At 46.5% G+C, this 18,999-nt stretch overlaps 1 protein-coding gene across 1 annotated transcript in view; it reads right to left on the bottom strand.

Annotated features, from left to right (window-relative positions):
- The window catches only part of kntc1 (kinetochore associated 1), a 263,597-nt gene that overhangs the window by 27,656 nt on the left and 216,942 nt on the right, over window positions 1–18,999 (bottom strand). The window contains exons 53-57 of the mRNA XM_072495542.1: window positions 16,594–16,672; window positions 10,957–11,075; window positions 7,034–7,169; window positions 6,405–6,500; window positions 4,066–4,122 (exon numbers count right to left, since the gene is read on the bottom strand). Coding sequence (XP_072351643.1) covers window positions 4,066–4,122; window positions 6,405–6,500; window positions 7,034–7,169; window positions 10,957–11,075; window positions 16,594–16,672 — 487 coding nt within the window. The remainder of the gene's footprint in view (window positions 1–4,065; window positions 4,123–6,404; window positions 6,501–7,033; window positions 7,170–10,956; window positions 11,076–16,593; window positions 16,673–18,999) is intronic.

The raw sequence follows: 18,999 nt of genomic DNA, 5'->3' as shown, positions 1-18,999 counted from the left end.
GTGGCGCATGACACGTTGTAGCAAGGGGTCAGCCACTGTCTCGCGGCGAATTTGGATGAGGCGGTCATCCGTGGCAGGTAGATTGGAGGCCGCGAATGCCACATGGGCGTCAACCTGGCAGACAAATCGCGCTGGGTCACATGGAGTGTTGACTGCCCTAGAGTTGCTCAATTGCTTGGACCAGTTCTGCCTCGCGGGGACCTTGCCGCGCCGTTTCAGCCGCTTGGATGTGGGAATACCGACTAGTGGCGTGTTCGTGTAACACGCAGGTCTCGATGGCGGTCGCTAGGGTGAGCTGCTTTACCTTGAGGAGCTGCTGGCGTAGGGGGTCCGGCCGAACACCGAAAACGATCTGGTCGCGTATCATGGAGTCGGAGGTGAGCCCGTAATTACAGGACTGCGCAAGGATGCGGAGGTGGGTGAGAAAGGACTGGAAAGGTTCATCCTTACCCTGCAAACACTGTTGGAATACATAGCGCTCGAAACTTTCATTCACCTCTATGTTGCAGTGAGTGTCAAACTTGAGGAGGACCGTCTTGAATTTTGATTTATCTTCATCATCAGCAAAGGTGAGAGAATTGAAAATGTGGATGGTATGTTCCCCGGCCGTGGATAGGAAGAGAGCGATCTTCCTGGTGTCCGAGGCATCTTCCCGGTCTGTGGCTTCCAGATAGAGCTGGAAGCGTTGTTTGAATATCTTCCAGTTGGCCCCCAGGTTACCGGTGATGCGGAGCGGCGGCGGGCGGACGCTGTCCATTTTGGAGGATGACTGTATGCTGGCGAAAGGCAGATCACTTGCAGGTAGGTCTAAGAAGTTCTAATATCCCTCAACTCCTGGTATCATGATGTGTTGGGTGCTCTGGATCCGTGGAACAAATACAGGCCACCAACACTTAAAATAGTGCAACACTATTTTATTAAGTTAGAAACTGTTGAACATACTTTCATTGTGGGTTAACACGATGTTAGATTAAACTAAAGACCTATCCCTGTCCGAACCAGTCTATGCACTCAGCACATGGTGAGGATCTGTGCTGTAAGCTCTGTCCTTGTAGGAGGCTGCATCCCAAATGAGCGGGAATTCTGATGCCCCCTGTCTTTAGAGTGAGTGTGCTCTAACTGGTGATTGGCTGCGGTGTTGATTGGTCTTGCTCTGTGTATCCATCAGTGTGTGTGTATCTGCACCATGATATACTAGTGCATATTATGACACAGAGGACACAATCTCAGACTAAAGGGACGATCTTTTAAAACAGAGATGTGGAGGAATTTCTTCAACCAGACGGTGGTGAATCTGTGCAACTCTTTGGTGCAGAATCATAAAATTTACAGTGCAGAAGGCTGTGGAGGCCAAATCACTAAGTGTCTTTAAGACAGAGCTAGATAGGTTCTTGCTTTTAAAGGGGATCAGGGGTTATTGGGAGAAGCAGGAGAATGGGGATGAGAAAAGTATCAGCCATGATTTAATGGCGGAGCAGACTCGATTGACCGAATAGCCTAATTCTGCTCCTATGTCTTATGGGCTTATAACCAAACCTCAGATAGCAGCAGCCATTCTTCTTTGGCGTAAGTAAAATGGAACAACATGACTTTGAGTTTGTGAATTCTAAGAATTTCCCTAATCCACCCCTAGTTATGAAATTATAAAGATTGGCAACAGTTAGAGAACAGATTGGTAGCGCAATCAGGACAGAAATGCTATATTTATCAGCTACAAATAGCTCCAAAGGAATACCTTTGTAGGACTTGCTTGGCAAGTTCATAACGACTCTCTTGGCACAGAGCAAATACACTACAGAAGGCTACAACATCAATTGAGGGAATACAAAATAAAATGGTGCACTTAGGTGCCATGAGGAAATTGAATGAAATTCTTAACGTTAGTGGAACACTGATCATGCTGTGAATTGCATCGGTTTATTGGAAAGACAGGAAAATAACCTTTTCCAATCAATACTTTATGCAACACATGTTATGCAAGCCCCAAATTGTTTGTTCTGTCAGTGGTAGCTAACAAGAAACAGGCTTCATTAGCTTAACGGCGCATAGATAAAAAAATAATTATTGCATTTAATTGAACAGAGTTGGAGCATAACACAACAAGGTGACTTGAGAAATGGGCCAATGATTGGTTAATGTATGTTTGTTAATATTTCAGATCTGCAGCACCAGTGCCATATTTATCTATATTGTCATGATGTGGAGATGCCGGCATTGGACTGGGGTGAGCACAGTAAGATTTCTTACAACACCAGGTTAAAGTCCAACAGGTTTGTTTTGAATCACTAGCTTTCGGAGCACTGCTCCTTCCTCAGGTGAATGAAGAGGTGGGTTCCAGAAACACATAGAGAGAGAGAGAGAGAGAGAGAGAGAGACAGAGTCAAAGATGCAAGACGATACTTTGAATGCAAGTCTTTGCAGGTAATTAAGTCTCTACAGATCCAGAGAGAGGGGTAATCCCAGGTTAAAGAGGTGTGAATTGTCTCAAGCCTGGATAGTTGGTAGGATTATGAATCCAAGGTCCCGTTTGAGGCCGTACTCATGTGTGCGGAACTTGGCTATAGGTTTCTGCACTGCAATTCTGCGTTGTCGCGCGTCCTGAAGGCCGCCTTGGAGAACGCTTACCCGAAGATCAGAGGCTGAATGCCCTTGACTGCTTAAGTGTTCCCCGACTGGAAGGGAACATTCCTGCCTGGCGATCGTCACGCCATGTCTGTTCATCCGTTGTCGCTGCGGCTGCATGGTCTCCCCATAGTATCACGCTTCGGGACATCCTTTCCTGCAGCGTATGAGGTAGACATAATTGGCCGAGTCGCACGAGTATGTACCACATACCTGGTGGGTGGTGTTCTCACGTGTAATGGTAGTACCCATGTCGATGATCTGGCACGTCTTGCAGAGAGTGCCGTGACAGGGTTGTGGGGTGTCGTGGTCGATGTTCTGAAGGCTGGGTAGTTTGCTGCAAATAATGGTTTGTTTGAGGTTGCGCGGTTGATTGAAGGCGCATAGTGGGGATGACCTTGGCAAGATGTTCGTCTTCATCGATGACGTGTTGAAGGTAGCAAAGAAGATGTCGTAGTTTTTCCGCTCCGGGGAAGTACTGGATGACGAAGGGTACTCTGTCGGTTGTGTCCCATGTTTGAGGAGGTCGGTGCGGTTTTTTGCTGTGGCGCGTTAGAATTGTTGATCGATGCGTCGAGCGCCATATCCCGTTCGTACAAGGGCATCTTTCAGCGTCTGTAGATGTCTGTTACGCACCTCCTCGTCTGAGCAGATCCTGTGTATACGGAGGGCTTGCCCATAGGGGATGGCTTCTTGAATGTGTTTAGGGTGGAAGCTGGAGAAGTGGAGCATCGAGAGATTATCTATGGACTTGTGGTAAAGCGAAGTGCTGAGTGACCATCCTTTGTGGAGATGAGCGTGTCCAAGAATGCAACCGATTCTGGAGAGTAGTCCATGGTAGGTCTGGTGGTGGGGTGGAACTTATTGACGTCATTGTGTAGTCGTTTCAGTGATTATTCACCGTGGGTCCAAAGGAAAAAAATGTAATTGATGCGCGACAACGCAAAATCGCCGAGCAGAAATTTATAGCTAAGTTCCGCACACATGAATATGGCCTCAACCGGGACCTTGGATTCATGTCGCATTACATTCACCCCCCACCATCTGGCCTGGGCTTGCAAATTTCTACCAACTGTCCTGGCTGGAGACAATTCACACCTCTTTAACCTACGATTATCCCTCTCTCCAGTTGCTCCGTATGGACCTGTAGAATTAATTACCTGCAAAGACTTGCATTCAAAGTATCGTATTGCATCTTTGACTCTGTCTATATATATATATAAATATATATGTTTCTGGAACCCACCTCTTCATTCACCTGAGGAAGGAGCAGTGCTCCGAAAGCTAGTGATTCGAAACAAACCTGTTGGACTTTATCCTGGTGTTGTCAGACTCTTACTATCTATATTGTATTAGGGAAAGTACAATGGAAATGCCCTTGCTGCATTACCATGGTAATGGTATACAAAAAGATCAATAATTTGCAGAGAAAAATACACATACCTGCCACAAAGGGTGTATTGCAGTGATTGTTACTAGCACTTTCCTCAAGTAGTCGACCTATAACATACAAACATGTTTAATTTTGTACATGAGCTTCACTTTTCATTTAAACAAAAGTGCATATTTAGCGATGCAAAAAAAAGAACTCTGAAGACAAACCATTTAAGTTCCAAAGTTTTTGAATAGTAAAAAGTAATAACACTATTATTTTGGTTCTAGATAGAGGGCAGGACTTTACAGCCCTCTCTGCCGCTGGTTTCACCTGGTCCCACCGAAAGTCAATGAACCTTTGGCTGGGCTGCCGCATCCCCTGTGGTGGGGTCGGAAAATCCCAGCAAAAATTTACAATGACCTCTCTATTATATATTGAAGTTAGAAGAAATTCATCCGATTCCTCTTTCACAACTCACAAAATATAGAAGCGTGTTGTATCAATACGTTGGAAAGTAGTCTGACACAGGTGAGGAAATAGAAAATCCTAATCTCAGGAGGGCTTCAAAAGGAGACAGAAAACACTGGTTGTGTAATAGTCACTTGGTAAAAGGCAGGCCATAGGATAAAACATGATGGGGATGGGAGGGCAACTGGAAAAACATCCAAAATAATGAAAAGAAAATTAATATATTCGAAAAAGTGTGTCTGTACGAATGTCAACATTCAGTAGTGGCAGATAACCTTGCTCTCCAAGGATACTTAAAACTATAACCACAACTATTGATTTCACACCAACTCCAGTAATTATAACATACTTGATGAAAGAGTCAGCTTGGTAAAAGTACAACGTCAACATCTGATCCACCTCTACCACCACATAGAAAAAGCCCTACAAGTGACAAACATCATTCTTTGGATTCTGACCCTGATGCAATATCCCCCTTATCCTCCTTGACCTCTCTGCAGCCTGTGTCACACAAGTTGCAATTATGTAGTGCCTCATCGCAGTAAAACATTCCATGGTGCTTCACAGGAGTGCTTACAAACAAAATGTGACAATCAATTCCATACACTTCTAGTGTTCCTCCACTCTTGGCCAGCTTTATGAAGCTGCCTTTGCTTTAATGCTCTTTTGGTGTTAGCCTTGACTTTTGTCTGAGTGGGCAAATTATGGGTTTGTCCAACTCCAGAATCCTGAGCACATAATCTATACACTCACCAAAGACAAATAAGGGAGCTTCCCAGATATCCTGGATAACAATATATCCCTCGATCAACATCAACCCCCATGAAACATTTTAGAAACTTTTGAGAGTTGTGAAATTCTCTCGCCTATCTGACTGCATCCAAAGCAGCTCTGCAATGACATTGCTTTCCACACTAATATTATAATCAATGAAGTCATCTGAAGATCTACCCTTGACCCCTCTCCACATACATATCTACTTGCTGTCCCCTGGCCATATCATTCACAGAGATAGGGTCAACCTCCAAATGTACAACAATGACATCCATTTGTATCCCTTACCACCTCTCCCAGTCCCGGTTACCTTCACTGTCAAATTGCTTGTTCATCATCCAGCCTTGGATGAGTACGAACTTCATCAGGACACTGGGAATAATGAAGCCTTTGTTCCATTGTAAGCTTCACTCGGTAATCATGAGCGATATCCTTCTTCCGAGCTACCAACTCTGGTTAAACCAAGAAAGTTGTAGCTCAGTACCCTGTTCAACCTTGCTTTCTGCCCATCATATCCTTTTCACCTAAACAGTTATGGGGCAGCACGGTAGCACAACTGGATAGCACTGTGGTTTCACAGTGACAGGGTCCCAGGTTCGATTCCCCGCTGGGTCACTGTCTGTGCGGAGTCTGCACGTTCTCCCAGTGTCTGCGTGGGTTTCCTCCGGGTGCTCCGGTTTCTTCCCACAGTCCAAAGACGTGCAGGTTAGGTGGATTGGAAATTATAAAATTGGCCATTATAAATTGCCCTTAGTGACCAAAAAAAGGTTAGGAGGGTTTATTGGGTTACGGGGATAGGGTGGAAGTGAGGGCTTAAGTGGGTCGGTGCAGACTCGACAGGCCTCCTTCTGCACTGCATGTTCTATGTTAACGGTGATCCACATTTGCCTTAACCTTTCTAGCACTGAAATGTTCATACGTCTCTAATAAGACCCTTGGTGATCCTCCCAATTTCTCTTTTGACAACTTGGTATCAGTTTTCCTCATCCCTATGAAGTTCTTCGAGAAATATTTCTTGTGTTAATGGCACTGTACAACTGCAATGTTGCTGGAGATCCAAAGAAAGAAAGCTCAAAATGAAAACATTATAATGTACTTGTGGAGCACTATGTTAGTTTGCATTAGATATGCATGCAAAAGAACACAATTGTATTGCTTTACTTACCATGTTAAAAGCCAGCAGTTTCTGCAGTATACCATTCCATAGCTGTGGGTCATACACTTTGTATTCCAAACTTAACTCCGTAACCAATCTAACAGCCTGAGAATTTAAAAAAACATTATTATAATTTCTTATACAGATATTGCTAAACCTTAAGGAATACACTGCTGCTTTTTAAATACTGGATGAATTCAAACAACTAGCACCTTAACCTCCACTTTTTAAATATATCCTCCAATGTAAAAGCTTCACAATACATAGCAGTCGCTGTTTTGTTTTAAACATAACATGTACCATCTAACTTTGTTGTGTGTATTTTAATTTTTACATCTATTTCTACTTACTATTCACAGGAAACACTTCTTAAATCAGTTCAGAAAATTGACAATGGTTTCATGATCATCATTGGACTTTTAATTCCAGATTTTTATTGAATTCAAATTTCACCATCAGCAGTGGTGGAATTTGAACCTGGGGCCCCAGAGCATTACTCTGGGTCTCTAGTTTACTAGTCCAGTGACAATACTACTATGCCACCGCCTCCCCAGATTTGCAACAAACAGTTTCTCTAATCAAAGTGTTACGACAGATAAATTGTCCTACATTAAATATATCTGGATCTTGGTACTAACCCTAGGCTCGTGGTTGTGGTTCTTCCATAAACCTTTGATCATGCCCTCTTTGGGACTGTTGTGGAACGATTCAATGGTATATGGTATGTTCAAGATTTCAAATTCAGTCAAACAAATGCAATACTTCAGGTAACACCTACAAGAACAAAGATCAGTTACATCTATTAAAGTTTAGTTCCATTGTGAAAAGGTTTTTGTTGAACTAATAAAGTAGATACTGTAGCAACCTTCAAAATCAGCAAGTTCTATAGGTAAACAAGGATATCTCTTTCATAGTAATGGTTTTGGTGCTGTTGATTAAATTACCAAGACAACTAGTGTGACCTACATAGTTAACATTCTGAAGCCGCTTTCGACCGGGTGGAGTGGAAGTATCTATGGGATATTTTAGGCAGGTTTGGGCAGGGATTTGTGGAGTGGGTCCGGTTATTGTATCAGGCCCTGGCGGCAAACGTAAAAACTAACCGAGTTCGGTCGGAATACTTCAATGTCGAGCGACAAGGCAGGGATGCCCGCTCTCCCCATTACCGTTTGCCCTGGCCATAGAACCTTTAGCAATGGCCCTGAGAGCAGCGAATGCCTGCCAGGGTATCGTTGGGGGGAGGGAGAGAAAACACAGGGTCTCTCTCTAGGCGGACGACGATTTGCTGCTTTATGTCATGGACCCCGGGAGGGCGGGGGGGGGGGCTACTTTTTAACGTGGTTGGGAGGAGTTTTAGGTATCTGGGGATTCGTGGCCAAGGATTGGGCGCAGATTCACAAGTTAAATTTGGGCAAAGCAGTGGATCAAATGAGAAGGGATTTCCGCAGATGGGACATGCTCCCACTGACGCTGGCGGGGAGGGTTCAGACAGTGAAGATGACAATCCTTCCGAGACTGCTTTTCTTTTTTCAATGTCTCGCGATTTTTGTCCCAAAGGCTTTTTTCAGAAGTATGAATGTGGCGATATCGAGGTTTATATGAGCGGGTGAAACCCAGAGAGTAACGAGGGCACTCCTGGAACGGACCCACGGAGAAGGGGGCTTGGCTCTCCCGAGCTTTATCAACTATTACTGGGCTGCCAACATATCGATGGTCAGGAAGTGGGTAGTGGGGGAGGGGTCGGTTTGGGAGCGGATGGAAGCAGCATCTTGCAACGGTGCGAGTTTAGAGGCTTTACTGACAGCGCCCCTGCCGTTCCTCGCCGGCCCGGTACCCTACAAGTCCGGTGGTGGCAGCCCCAAGGGTGTGGGGGCAATGGAGGCAGCATACGAGACTGGAAGAGCGTCAGTGTGGTCACCGATCTGTGATAATCATCGGTTTGTCCCGGGGGGGCTGGATGGGGGCTTTAATGTATGGCAGCGGATAGGGATTGAGAGGTTTGGGGATCTATTCATCCAGGAGGACGTTCCGACCTTGGAGACATTAGAGGAGGAGTTTAATTTGCCAGGTGGGAAGGGTTTCGGTACCTTAGAGTGCGGAACTTTGTACGGAGGCAGGTCCCAAGCTTTCCTCGCCTCCCCCTGAGGGGACTACAGGATAAAGTGCTGTCAAAAACAGGGGTTGGAGGTGGGAAGGTTTCGGAGATATACAGGGAATTGTTAGAGTGGGAAGGGGCCCCTATCAGAGAGGTGAAGAGGAAGTGGGAAGGGGAGCTGGAAACTGGACTGTGGGAAAAAGCCTTGAAAAGGGTAAATGCATCCTCGTCCTGTGCTAGACTTAGCTTGATTCTGTTCAAGGTAGTCCACAGGGCCCACATAACGGTTCTTCGAGGAGGAGGACGACGGATGTGGACGGTGTGGGGGTAGCCCGGCCAACCACGTTCATTTGTTTTGGGCATGTCCGAAACTGAGGGAATTCTGGCAAGGATTTGCGGATGTTATGTCAGAAGTCCTGGAAGATAGGGTAGCTCCGAGTCCAAAATTGGCAATATTTTGGGTGTCGGCAGGGGGGGGTGGGGGCGCTATCCTTGCCTTCTACTCCGTGGTGGCCCGGAGACGGATCTTGTTGAGATGGAGGGACTCGAAGCCCCCGAAGTCAGGAATGTGGGTCAGCGATATTGTCGGGTTTCTCAGTCTGGAGAAAATCAAGTTCGCTCAGAGAGGATCAATACAGGGATTCGCCCGGAGTTGGCAGCCATTCATCGATTTCTTAAACAAAAATTGAAAGTCAGCAGTAAGGGGGGGGGGAAAAGGTGGGCGGAGGGGGGGGGCGGAAAACAGGAGGCAGGGTAATGTTAAATAAGGACAAGGAGCTAATATACGGGTAATTGGGGACAGGGCGGGAGAAGTGGAGGAGGTGGTTTATTGTTTGTTGTTCTTTTAGGGGGTATTTTGTGCGTCGACCCACGCGGTTGTTTTAGAAATGTCAACATGTTAAATTGGGAAAATTACAAATGCTTCAATAAAATATTTTCTTAAAAAAAAACATTCTGAAGCCGCTTTTCTCGAATGTTGGTACTACATAGTTCTCTGATCTCCACCACTGAAGGTGGGTGTAGGCATTGTTTTCACGCCAGCTTGTCAGGCAACAATATAAATGAAAATCAAATGGACAATTACAATGAAACATGGTACATAGAATGGGTCTGATCAAATGAAGAACTGATAAGTTTTTGGCAATGATGCAGATCTGAATCCTGGAATTCTTTTTGTTTTAAAAAAGATCTGTTAACATGGAGAAATAGGGTGAATTGGCTTTTTAAAACATATGTAGTGGGTCGTTTTATTTAGAACGTTGCTTTAGAACACCGTGCAATTTGGTAGAGCTGTCAAAATATGGGCAGAGTTGGGGCGGCAGTGGTTAGCACTGCTGGCTACGGCGCTATGGATCCAGGTTCGATCCTGAACCTGGGTCACTGTCTGCGTGGAGTTTGCATATTCTCCCTGTGTCTGCGTGGGTTTCACCCCCACAACCCAAAGATGTGCAGGTTAGGTGGATTGGCCATGCTAAATTGCCCCTTAATTGGAAAATAATAATTGGGGACTCTAAATCTATAAAAACAAATATGGGCTGAGTTTTCAGAATCGGGTGTTGGATGTGGATAGGCCTGAAGCTTTCTCAGTGAAATGGAATTAAATCATAAAACAATTTTTTTTTTTTTTTTAAAAGCTTTATTCTTACAGAACACCAGCCAGGCAGGGAAAACCTCAAGGAAGAGTTGCATAATTGTAATAACATTGAATTGACAGTGTGGCAGAGCATGTGCTCTACCGAGTGCCCGCTTCACTTGTTAAAATGTAAAATCGTTTTGAGTTACAAATGACCCAAAATATTCACAATATGTTTCATTTAGCAATAAATGTCTTCTTTAAATTACAAGTAATTTGTTTCCATTTATCCCATCTCACCTAAAGACAATGATGCACATTTTACATATAATAATGGTACTTCAGCACTGTACTCAAGTGGCCATTGTTAAGGTGAGAGCCTGGACATTATCAGCAGGCAATTCAATCATAGGGACCATCATAGCTGAGCCTAATTTTGTCCTTGCTTACATACACCCAGCAGATGTGGTTAGACAGTCTTGGGAAACTATTGTTTATTCCTTCCTCTACTCTTCAGTCTGGAGGTTCAGAAGCTATTATAATGCCCTGGAGCTACCCTGGCTGGTTGCCTAATTTACGAAAGACCCTTGCTAATCTATACAGTTCTACAGATAGCACATTTACTATGCTAAAGGTCCAGAAGTTGGGAAGAAGGGAATTAGGAATTTTCTATTCCATTTTCAGTTAAAACATTTTTGCTTCGTTAACATCAGCCACTTAACAGATTAGAGCTGCCTGGCTCTGACACTGAAGGGGGAGGATAATGCTGCATATTTACTGGAAAGAAAATTGGAGATATATACTCACCAAATTCTTTGCAAAGGAATGTTTATTGTTTAGAAATAGCAAGATTTATTAGTATGCATTTAGCAAATGGTACAACTGGAACATACTTGACTTGTTCAGTTGATTGCCGACTGATGTTTGCTATTGTTTCGCTGTCTGCAATGTGAAGGAGACACTGCAAAGCACGACTCCTATGGGAAAACGACAGCTGGGTACCACCAAAAGGCTGGAAAAATCAGAAATGTGGGATTATTACTCATACATAAATTTGCCAATCATTAAATTACATTAATTGGTGGCACGGTTGCTAACACTGCCGACTCACAGCACCAGGGACCCAGGTTTGATTCCAATCTTGGGTGACTGTGTGAAGTTTCCACATTCTCCTCGTGTCTGCGTAGGTTTCCCCTGGATGCTCCGGTTTCCTCCCATAATCCAAAGTTGTGCAAGTTAGGTGGATTGGCCTGTTATATTGATACTATGTGTCCAATGGTTGGGTGGGGTTATGGGGACAGGGCAAGGGAGTGGGTCTAGGTAGGGTGCTCTTTCAGAGGGTCAATGCAGTCACAATGGGCCTAATGGCCTCCTTCTGCACTGTAGGGATTCTATGATCAAGTGGAAAATCTAAAACAATGGTTCAAAGTCAACAAAGCCATTGGTATTTCAATGGACCCGACTATCAATGCCCGAGATTCTCCACAAGTTATGGACCAGCATCCTCTTTCATCACACCCACAGAATGTAGCACCAGGGGAAAGAAAGCAAGAGGTCAAGATAATAAAATTTAAAATCAAAGCTTACTTTAGCCATAAGAAAGAATGCTAATTAGCTGATGCTCTTAACTAATGCTAATTAGCTGATGCTGCAATTGTATAAGGTGTTAGTGAGGCCACACCTGGAGTATTGTGTTCAGTTTTGGTCTCCTTACTTGAGAAAGGACGTACTGGCACTGGAGGGTGTGCAGAGGAGATTCACTAGGTTAATCCCAGAGCTGAAGGGGTTGGATTACGAGGGGAGGTTGAGTAGACTGGGACTGTACTCGTTGGAATTTAGAAGGACGAGGGAGGATCTTATAGAAACATATAAGATTATGAAGGGAATAGATAGGATAGAAGCGGGCAGGTTGTTTCCACTGGCGGGTGAAAGCAGAACTAGGGGGCATAGCCTCAAAATAAGGGGAAGTAGATTTAGGACTGAGTTTAGGAGGAACTTCTTCACCCAAAGGGTTGTGAATCTATGGAATTCCTTGCCCAGTGAAGCAGTAGAGGCTCCTTCATTAAATGTTTTTAAGATAAAGATAGATAGTTTTTGAAGAATAAAGGGATTAAGGGTTATGTTCGGGCCGGAAAGTGGAGCTGAGTCCACAAAAGATCAGCCATGATCTCATTGAATGGTGGAGCAGGCTCGAGGGGCCAGATGGCCTACTCCTGCTACTAGTTCTTATGTTCTTATTCCATAAGATCATATGAAATAGGAGCCATTTGGCTCATTTTGTCTACTCCGCCATTCAATGAGATCATGACTGTTCTGAAACAATAATCCTCAACTCGACTTTCCCACCTTGATTCCCTTCCGGATTAAAAATCTGTCCATCTCAGCCTTGAACATACTTGGCCCTCCTTCATCTCAGTGGGTCACAAGATTGAGCATGTTCACTAATAATGAGCCCATGAATAAGACTGAATACATGTAATACACACTGAATATTTCTTAACAAGTTACAGAAAATGTTTAATCATTCATATATTAATATAACTATCAACTCCAAATGGGAAAAAATATTTATGCTTCGATTAGGCATGGAGCGAGCACACTTCTCCCACAGTCAATGTTGTACGCAACCAGCACACACCTCACACTGCATGCCCTTGCTTTACATGTATATCACTTTAGTCATATCAGTAAGTGAAAAATTAACTGACCGAAGAGTGTGGAATTTGATGACACTGTGAGTGGGCAACAATCAACAAGGTGTCTTGTGGGCCACACTCCAAACTCTAATGGGCCGTATGTGCCCTCCGGTTGCCCACCATTGTTCTAACTCTCCCACAATGAGCAACAATCTCTCAGCATCTACCCCTTCAAGCCCCCTGAGAAGCTTATATGTCTCAATAAGGTCACCACTTGGTCTTCTAAACTCAATTGAGTACAGGCCCAACCTACTCAACTCTCCTCACAAGAAAATTCCTCCATACCCGGGATCAAACCTAATGAACTGTCTCTGGACTGCCTCCAATGCCAAAATATATTTCCTTTGACAAGGGGTCCAAAACTGCTCACAGTATTTCAGGTGTGGTCTAACTAGTGCCTTGCATAGTTTCTAGTCTATCTAGGCAAATGCTTATATTTATTTTTCCAAGTTCATTTATTACTTTTCTTTCATTCACTCATATTTAACACCTATTTTTTTTTTTTTTTTTAAAAGGCATGTTAATGTTATTTTTCTTTCTTGAATGTTTTCTAATGCCACGATGGCAGCAAATTCACAAGATTCAAAACAATAAATAACCTGGAATTTCTTGGGCATTTCCCCTTCCAAATATAACTTCCCCCCCCCCGTTAGTTGTTATTTTTATTCTCGGTGGAATTTTTTACCAATTCCACCGAGAATAAAAATAGTACATGAACCCTCATGTACTATGCAAATCATTCAAAACAGCAGTACTTCCTCATACCAAATATAACATCTTTTTTTTAATATAAATATTTTTATTAAGGTTTTTTAACAACACAATTTTTTTCCCCCTTACAAACAATAACCCCCCCCCCCCCCGTAACAAAATAACGCAAGTTCTCCCTGAGCAAGAGATGTACATGGCAAGATGGTATATTTACATAGCTTTATACACTGGCTCTTGGCCGCTCGTTCCATTTCTCCCCACCCTTCATGCCATCTTCTGCTCGTCCATCCCCTCAAACAGTCTCTCGTTTGCCCCCCCCCCCCCCCAGGGTTGCTGCTGCTGCTGACCGAACTTCCTCTAACGCTCCACGAGGTATTCTAGGAACGGTTGCCACCGCCTGTAAAACCCCTGTGCAGACCCTCTCAAAGCAAACTTAATTCTCTCCAATTTTATGAACCCCGCCATGTCGTTTAACCAGGCCTCCAGGCTAGGGGGCTTCGCCTCCTTCCACAAGAGCAAGACCCTTCGCCGGGCTACTAGGGACGCAAAGGCCAGAATGCCGGCCTCTTTCGCCTCCTGCACTCCCCTCCTCAATCTCCTCCCCCAGCTCCTCCACCCATTTACCTTTCAGTTCTTCTACTAGTGCTTCCCCCTCTTCTTTCATCTCTTGGTATATTTCCGACACCTTGTCCTCCCCGACCCATACACCCGAGATCACCCTATCTTGAACTTCTTGTGCCGGGAGCAACGGGAATTCCCTCACCTGTTGCCTCACAAAGGCCCTCACCTGCATATATCTAAATGCATTTCCCGGGGGTAACTCATACTTCTCCTCCAGTGCCCCTAGGCTCGCAAATGTCCCGTCAATGAACAGGTCCCCCATTCTTCTAATCCCCGCCCGATTCCAGCCTTGGAACCCCCCATCCATCTTCCCCGGGACAAACCGGTGGTTACCCCTAATCGGGGACCACACCAATGCTCCCATTGCACCCCTGTGCCTTCTCCACTGGCCCCAGATCCTTAGCGTTGCCGCCACCACCGGGCTTGTGGTGTGTTTTGTCGGCGAGAGCGGCAGCGGTGCCATTACCAACGCCCCCAGGCTCGTTCCTTTACAGGACGCCATCTCCATCCTCTTCCATGCCGCCCCCTCTCCCTCCATGACCCACTTGCGGATCATCGCCACGTTTGCTGCCCAGTAGTAACTCTCTAGGTTTGGCAAAGCCAACCCTCCTCGGTCCCTGTTGCGTTCCAAGAACCCTCTTCTAACCCTCGGTGTCTTATTTGCCCACACATACCCCATAATACTCCTACCTACTTTCTTGAAAAAGCCCTTGGTGATCACGATGGGGAGGCACTGAAACACGAACAAAAACCTTGGGAGGACCACCATTTTGACCGACTGCACCCTACCCGCCAGCGAGAGCGAGAGCATGTCCCATCTTTTAAAATCCTCCTCCATTTGCTCCACCAACCTCGTCAAATTCAGTTTATGTAGGGCCCCCCAACTTCTGGCCACCTGTATCCCCAGATACCGAAAACTCCTCTCCGCCCTCCTCAGCGGTAGGTCCCCTATCCCTCTTTCTTGGTCCCCTGCCTGTAACACAAAAAGCTCACTCTTCCCTACATTAAGCTTGTAGCCCGAGAACTCCCCAAACTCCTTCAGAGTCTGCATGACCTCCACCATCCCCTCTATTGGGTCCGCTACGTATAGCAGCAGGTCATCAGTGTATAGCGATACCCGATGCTCCTCTCCCCCGCGGACTATCCCCCTCCATTTCTTGGACTCCCTAAGTGATATGGCCACGGGTTCGATTGCCAGTGCAAACAACAGGGGGGACAGGGGGCACCCTTGCCTCGGTAAAGCCGAAAGTACTCCGACCTCCGCCGGTTCGTCACTACACTCGCCACCGGGGCGCTATAAAGGAGCTTAACCCATCTGATAAACCCTCCCCCGAAGCCAAACCTGCGCAATACCTCCCAGAGGTACTCCCACTCTACTCGGTCAAAGGCTTTTTCCGCATCCATAGCTGCCACTATCTCCGCCTCTCCCTCCTCCGATGTCATCATTATCACGTTCAAGAGCCGCCGCACATTGGTATTTAACTGCCTGCACTTTACAAATCCTATCTGGTCCTCATGAATCACCCCCGGGACACAGTCCTCAATCCTCATGGCCAGCACTTTTGCCAATAACTTAGCGTCCACATTGAGGAGCGATATCGGCCTGTACGATCCACATTGCAGTGGATCCTTGTCTCGCTTAAGAATCAAGGAGATTGTTGCCTCCGACATTGTCTGGGGCAGGGTTCCCTCCTCTCTTGCCCCGTTAAAGGTCCTCACTAGCAGCGGGGCCAGCAGGTCCACATATTTTCTATAGAACTCCACCGGGAACCCGTCCGGCCCCGGGGCCTTCCCCGCCTGCATGCTCCCCAAACCCTTGCTCAACTCCTCCAACCCAATTGGTGACCCCAAACCAACCGCCTTCTGCTCCTCCACCGTCGGAAACCCCAGCTGGTCCAGAAATAGCCTCATCTCCCCTTCCCCCCCTGGGGGCTGGGACCTGTACAGCTCTTCATAGAAGGCCTTGAATACCTTATTTATTTTCATGGCACTTCGAACCGTGGCTCCCCTTCCATCTTTGATTCCCCCTATTTCCCTCGCTGCCGCCCTCTTACGGAGCTGTTGCGCCAGCATCCGGCTAGCCTTTTCCCCGTACTCATAGGTCGCCCCTTGCGCCTTCCTCCATTGTGCCTCCGCCTTACCCGTGGTCAGTAGGTCAATCTGGAGCCGTCGCCGTTCCCTAAGTACTCTTTCCTCCGGGGCCTCTGCGTATCTCCTGTCCACTTGCAAGATCTCGCCCACTAACCTCGCCCTTTCCATGCCCTCTGTCTTCTCCCTATGAGCCCTAATGGAGATCAGTTCTCCCCTGACCACCGCCTTCAACGCCTCCCATACCACCCCCACTCAAATATAACATCTTAATACTACAGATTGCAAAATACTTACCTTTGCCACTTGATGATTTGTTTTATTTAAAGTTTTAATCAAGTTAGGAGATAGACCTAATGCATCCTCAAATACAACATGAATGAAAGTTAGAAATGCTGGAAGAAATGTACATACAGAAGATGAACCTGTTGCAACAATATAAAGTAATTTTGCACTGTAGTCAATCGGGTATGTTTGAAGAAGATAAATGACTCTGAAAAAAAAAGTAAACATAAAAGAAATGTTAAAATCAAACATCATCAAAAAGCTTTTTAAAATGAATACATGTCCCTACTAGAGACAAAAATAATTTCTTAACTGAACGAGTGAACTGAAACGCAGTATAGCAAAGTGAAGTAATGCACTTGCTGGAAATGGGAAATAAAAATGGGGTAATTGTGGGTTGGGAAAAGTGGGTAATTTAGGTTGGGATTTAGCTGCAACTAATTGCATTTTTGATTAGTACTTAAAAATGAATAATAATTGTTACGCATGTCGTCTCGATATTTCTGTTCACATTATGTATGTTAGCACACTTTAACTTCTGAGATTGTGACTTCCGGGTGCGGCGATGACCAGCTAGGTCGCACGTTTCGGCAGCTCCCGGTGGAACGGACTTTTGGGCTCTTAATAGGAGCCCCAACGGCGATTTTAACGGCTAAAAACACTGCGGTAAACCAGAAGGGAATCCCCCCTGGACACGATGGAAAAAGGAGAGGAAAGTGGCCGGATTGCGGTGGATCCTCTAGAGCAGCGGCCAGGAAGGCAAGCACAAAGCAAGATGGCGTCGGAAGGTGGCAGTTTAATATGGGGCCCTGACCAACAAGAGTTCCTGCGGCGCTGCGTGGAAGAACTTAAAAAGGAGATGAAGAAGGAGCTGTTGGCCCCGATATTACAGGCGATTGAAGGGCTAAAGGAGGAGCAAAAGATCCAGGAGCAGGAGCTTCGGGTCGTGAAGGCAAAGGCTGCTGAGAATGAGGACGAAATACAGGGCCTGGTGGTGAAGACAGAGATGCACGAGGCACAACACAAAAGGTGTGTGGAAAGGCTGGAGGTGCTGGAGAGTAATGCGAGGAGGAAGAATTTAAGGATTCTTGGTCTTCCCGAAGGTGCAGAAGAGGCGGACGTCGGAGCATATGTGAGCACGATGCTTCACTCGTTAATGGGATTGGAGGCCTCGACGGGCCCGTTGGAGGTGGAGGGAGCTTATCGAGTTATGGCGCGAAGACCGAGGGCTGGAGAAATTCCTCGAGCCATAGTGGTGAGATTTCTCCGATATAAGGACAGAGAGATGGTCCTCAGATGGGCAAAGAAAACCCGGAGCAGTAGGTGGGAGAACGCGGTGATCCGGGTATATCAAGATTGGAGTGCGGAGGTGGCGAGAAGGAGGGCAAGCTTTAATCGGGCCAAGGCGGTGCTTCACAAAAGGAAGGTTAAATTTGGAATGCTGCAGCCGGCAAGACTGTGGGTCACACATCAAGGGAAACACCACTACTTTGAAACGGCAGAAGAGGCGTGGACATTTATTGTCGAGGAGGAACTGGAATAAGCAGGCTAGAAAAAGAACGTTTGGGACAAAGTTGTGGGGTGACTACGTGGGGTGAAGGGGGGGGGAAATGGGGGAAAAGATGATTTCCCAAGTTGTTAATCCTGCGACCCTGTACTTTTCTCTCTTCCCCATGTCGTGGGGGAGGGGGGGGGGAGGGAGGGTGAGGACCTGGGGGCACCGGCCATTGGGGGCGGGGCCAAATGGGAAGCGCAGGCTTTGTTCCCGCGTATTGGTAATCATGGCAGGAACAGGGAAGCAGGAAGGGGGGGGGGCCTCGCACAGTGGGGGCCGAGGTCACGGGGGGAAGCCGAGGTCGGCCAGAGTTTGCTGACTTCTGGGAGCAACATGGGGGGTGCAATTACGCTAGAAAGGGATCTAGCGGGGGAGGGGGGGTTAACTGGGTTGCTGCTGCTGGGGAGAAGGGGGAGCTGGTATGGGGTGTGGTGGTCAGGGCGGGAGGGCGCCGTTGGGGGGAGATACGGCTACGTGGGAACCGGGTGAGGAGCTGGACTGAAAAAGGAGATGGCTAGTCGACAAAGGGGGGGGGGGGGGCGGGGCGGTAAAGAGCCCCCCAACCCGGCTGATCATGTGGAATGTGAGAGGGCTGAACGGGCCGATTAAGAGGGCACGGGTACTCGCACACCTAAACAAACTTAAGGCAGATGTGGTTATGCTGCAGGAGACGCATCTGAAACTGATAGACCAGGTCAGAATTCGCAAAGGATGGGTGGGGCAGGTGTTTCATTCAGGGCTAGATGCAAAAAACAGGGGGGTGGCTATATTAGTGGGGAAGCGGGTAATGTTTGAGGCAAAGACCATAGTGGCGGATGGTGGAGGCAGATACGTGATGGTGAGTGGCAGATTGCAAGGGGAGGCGGTGGTTTTAGTGAACGTATATGCCCCGAACTGGGATGATGCCAATTTTATGAGGCGCATGTTGGGACGCATCCCGGACCTAGAGGCGGGAAATTTGGTAATGGGTGGAGATTTTA

Source organism: Scyliorhinus torazame, chromosome 1 (assembly GCF_047496885.1).
Source record: "Scyliorhinus torazame isolate Kashiwa2021f chromosome 1, sScyTor2.1, whole genome shotgun sequence".
Classification (NCBI taxonomy): domain Eukaryota; kingdom Metazoa; phylum Chordata; class Chondrichthyes; order Carcharhiniformes; family Scyliorhinidae; genus Scyliorhinus; species Scyliorhinus torazame.
The sequence above is the reverse complement of the archived record's forward strand: the minus strand, read 5'-3'. Positions and strand labels throughout refer to the sequence as shown.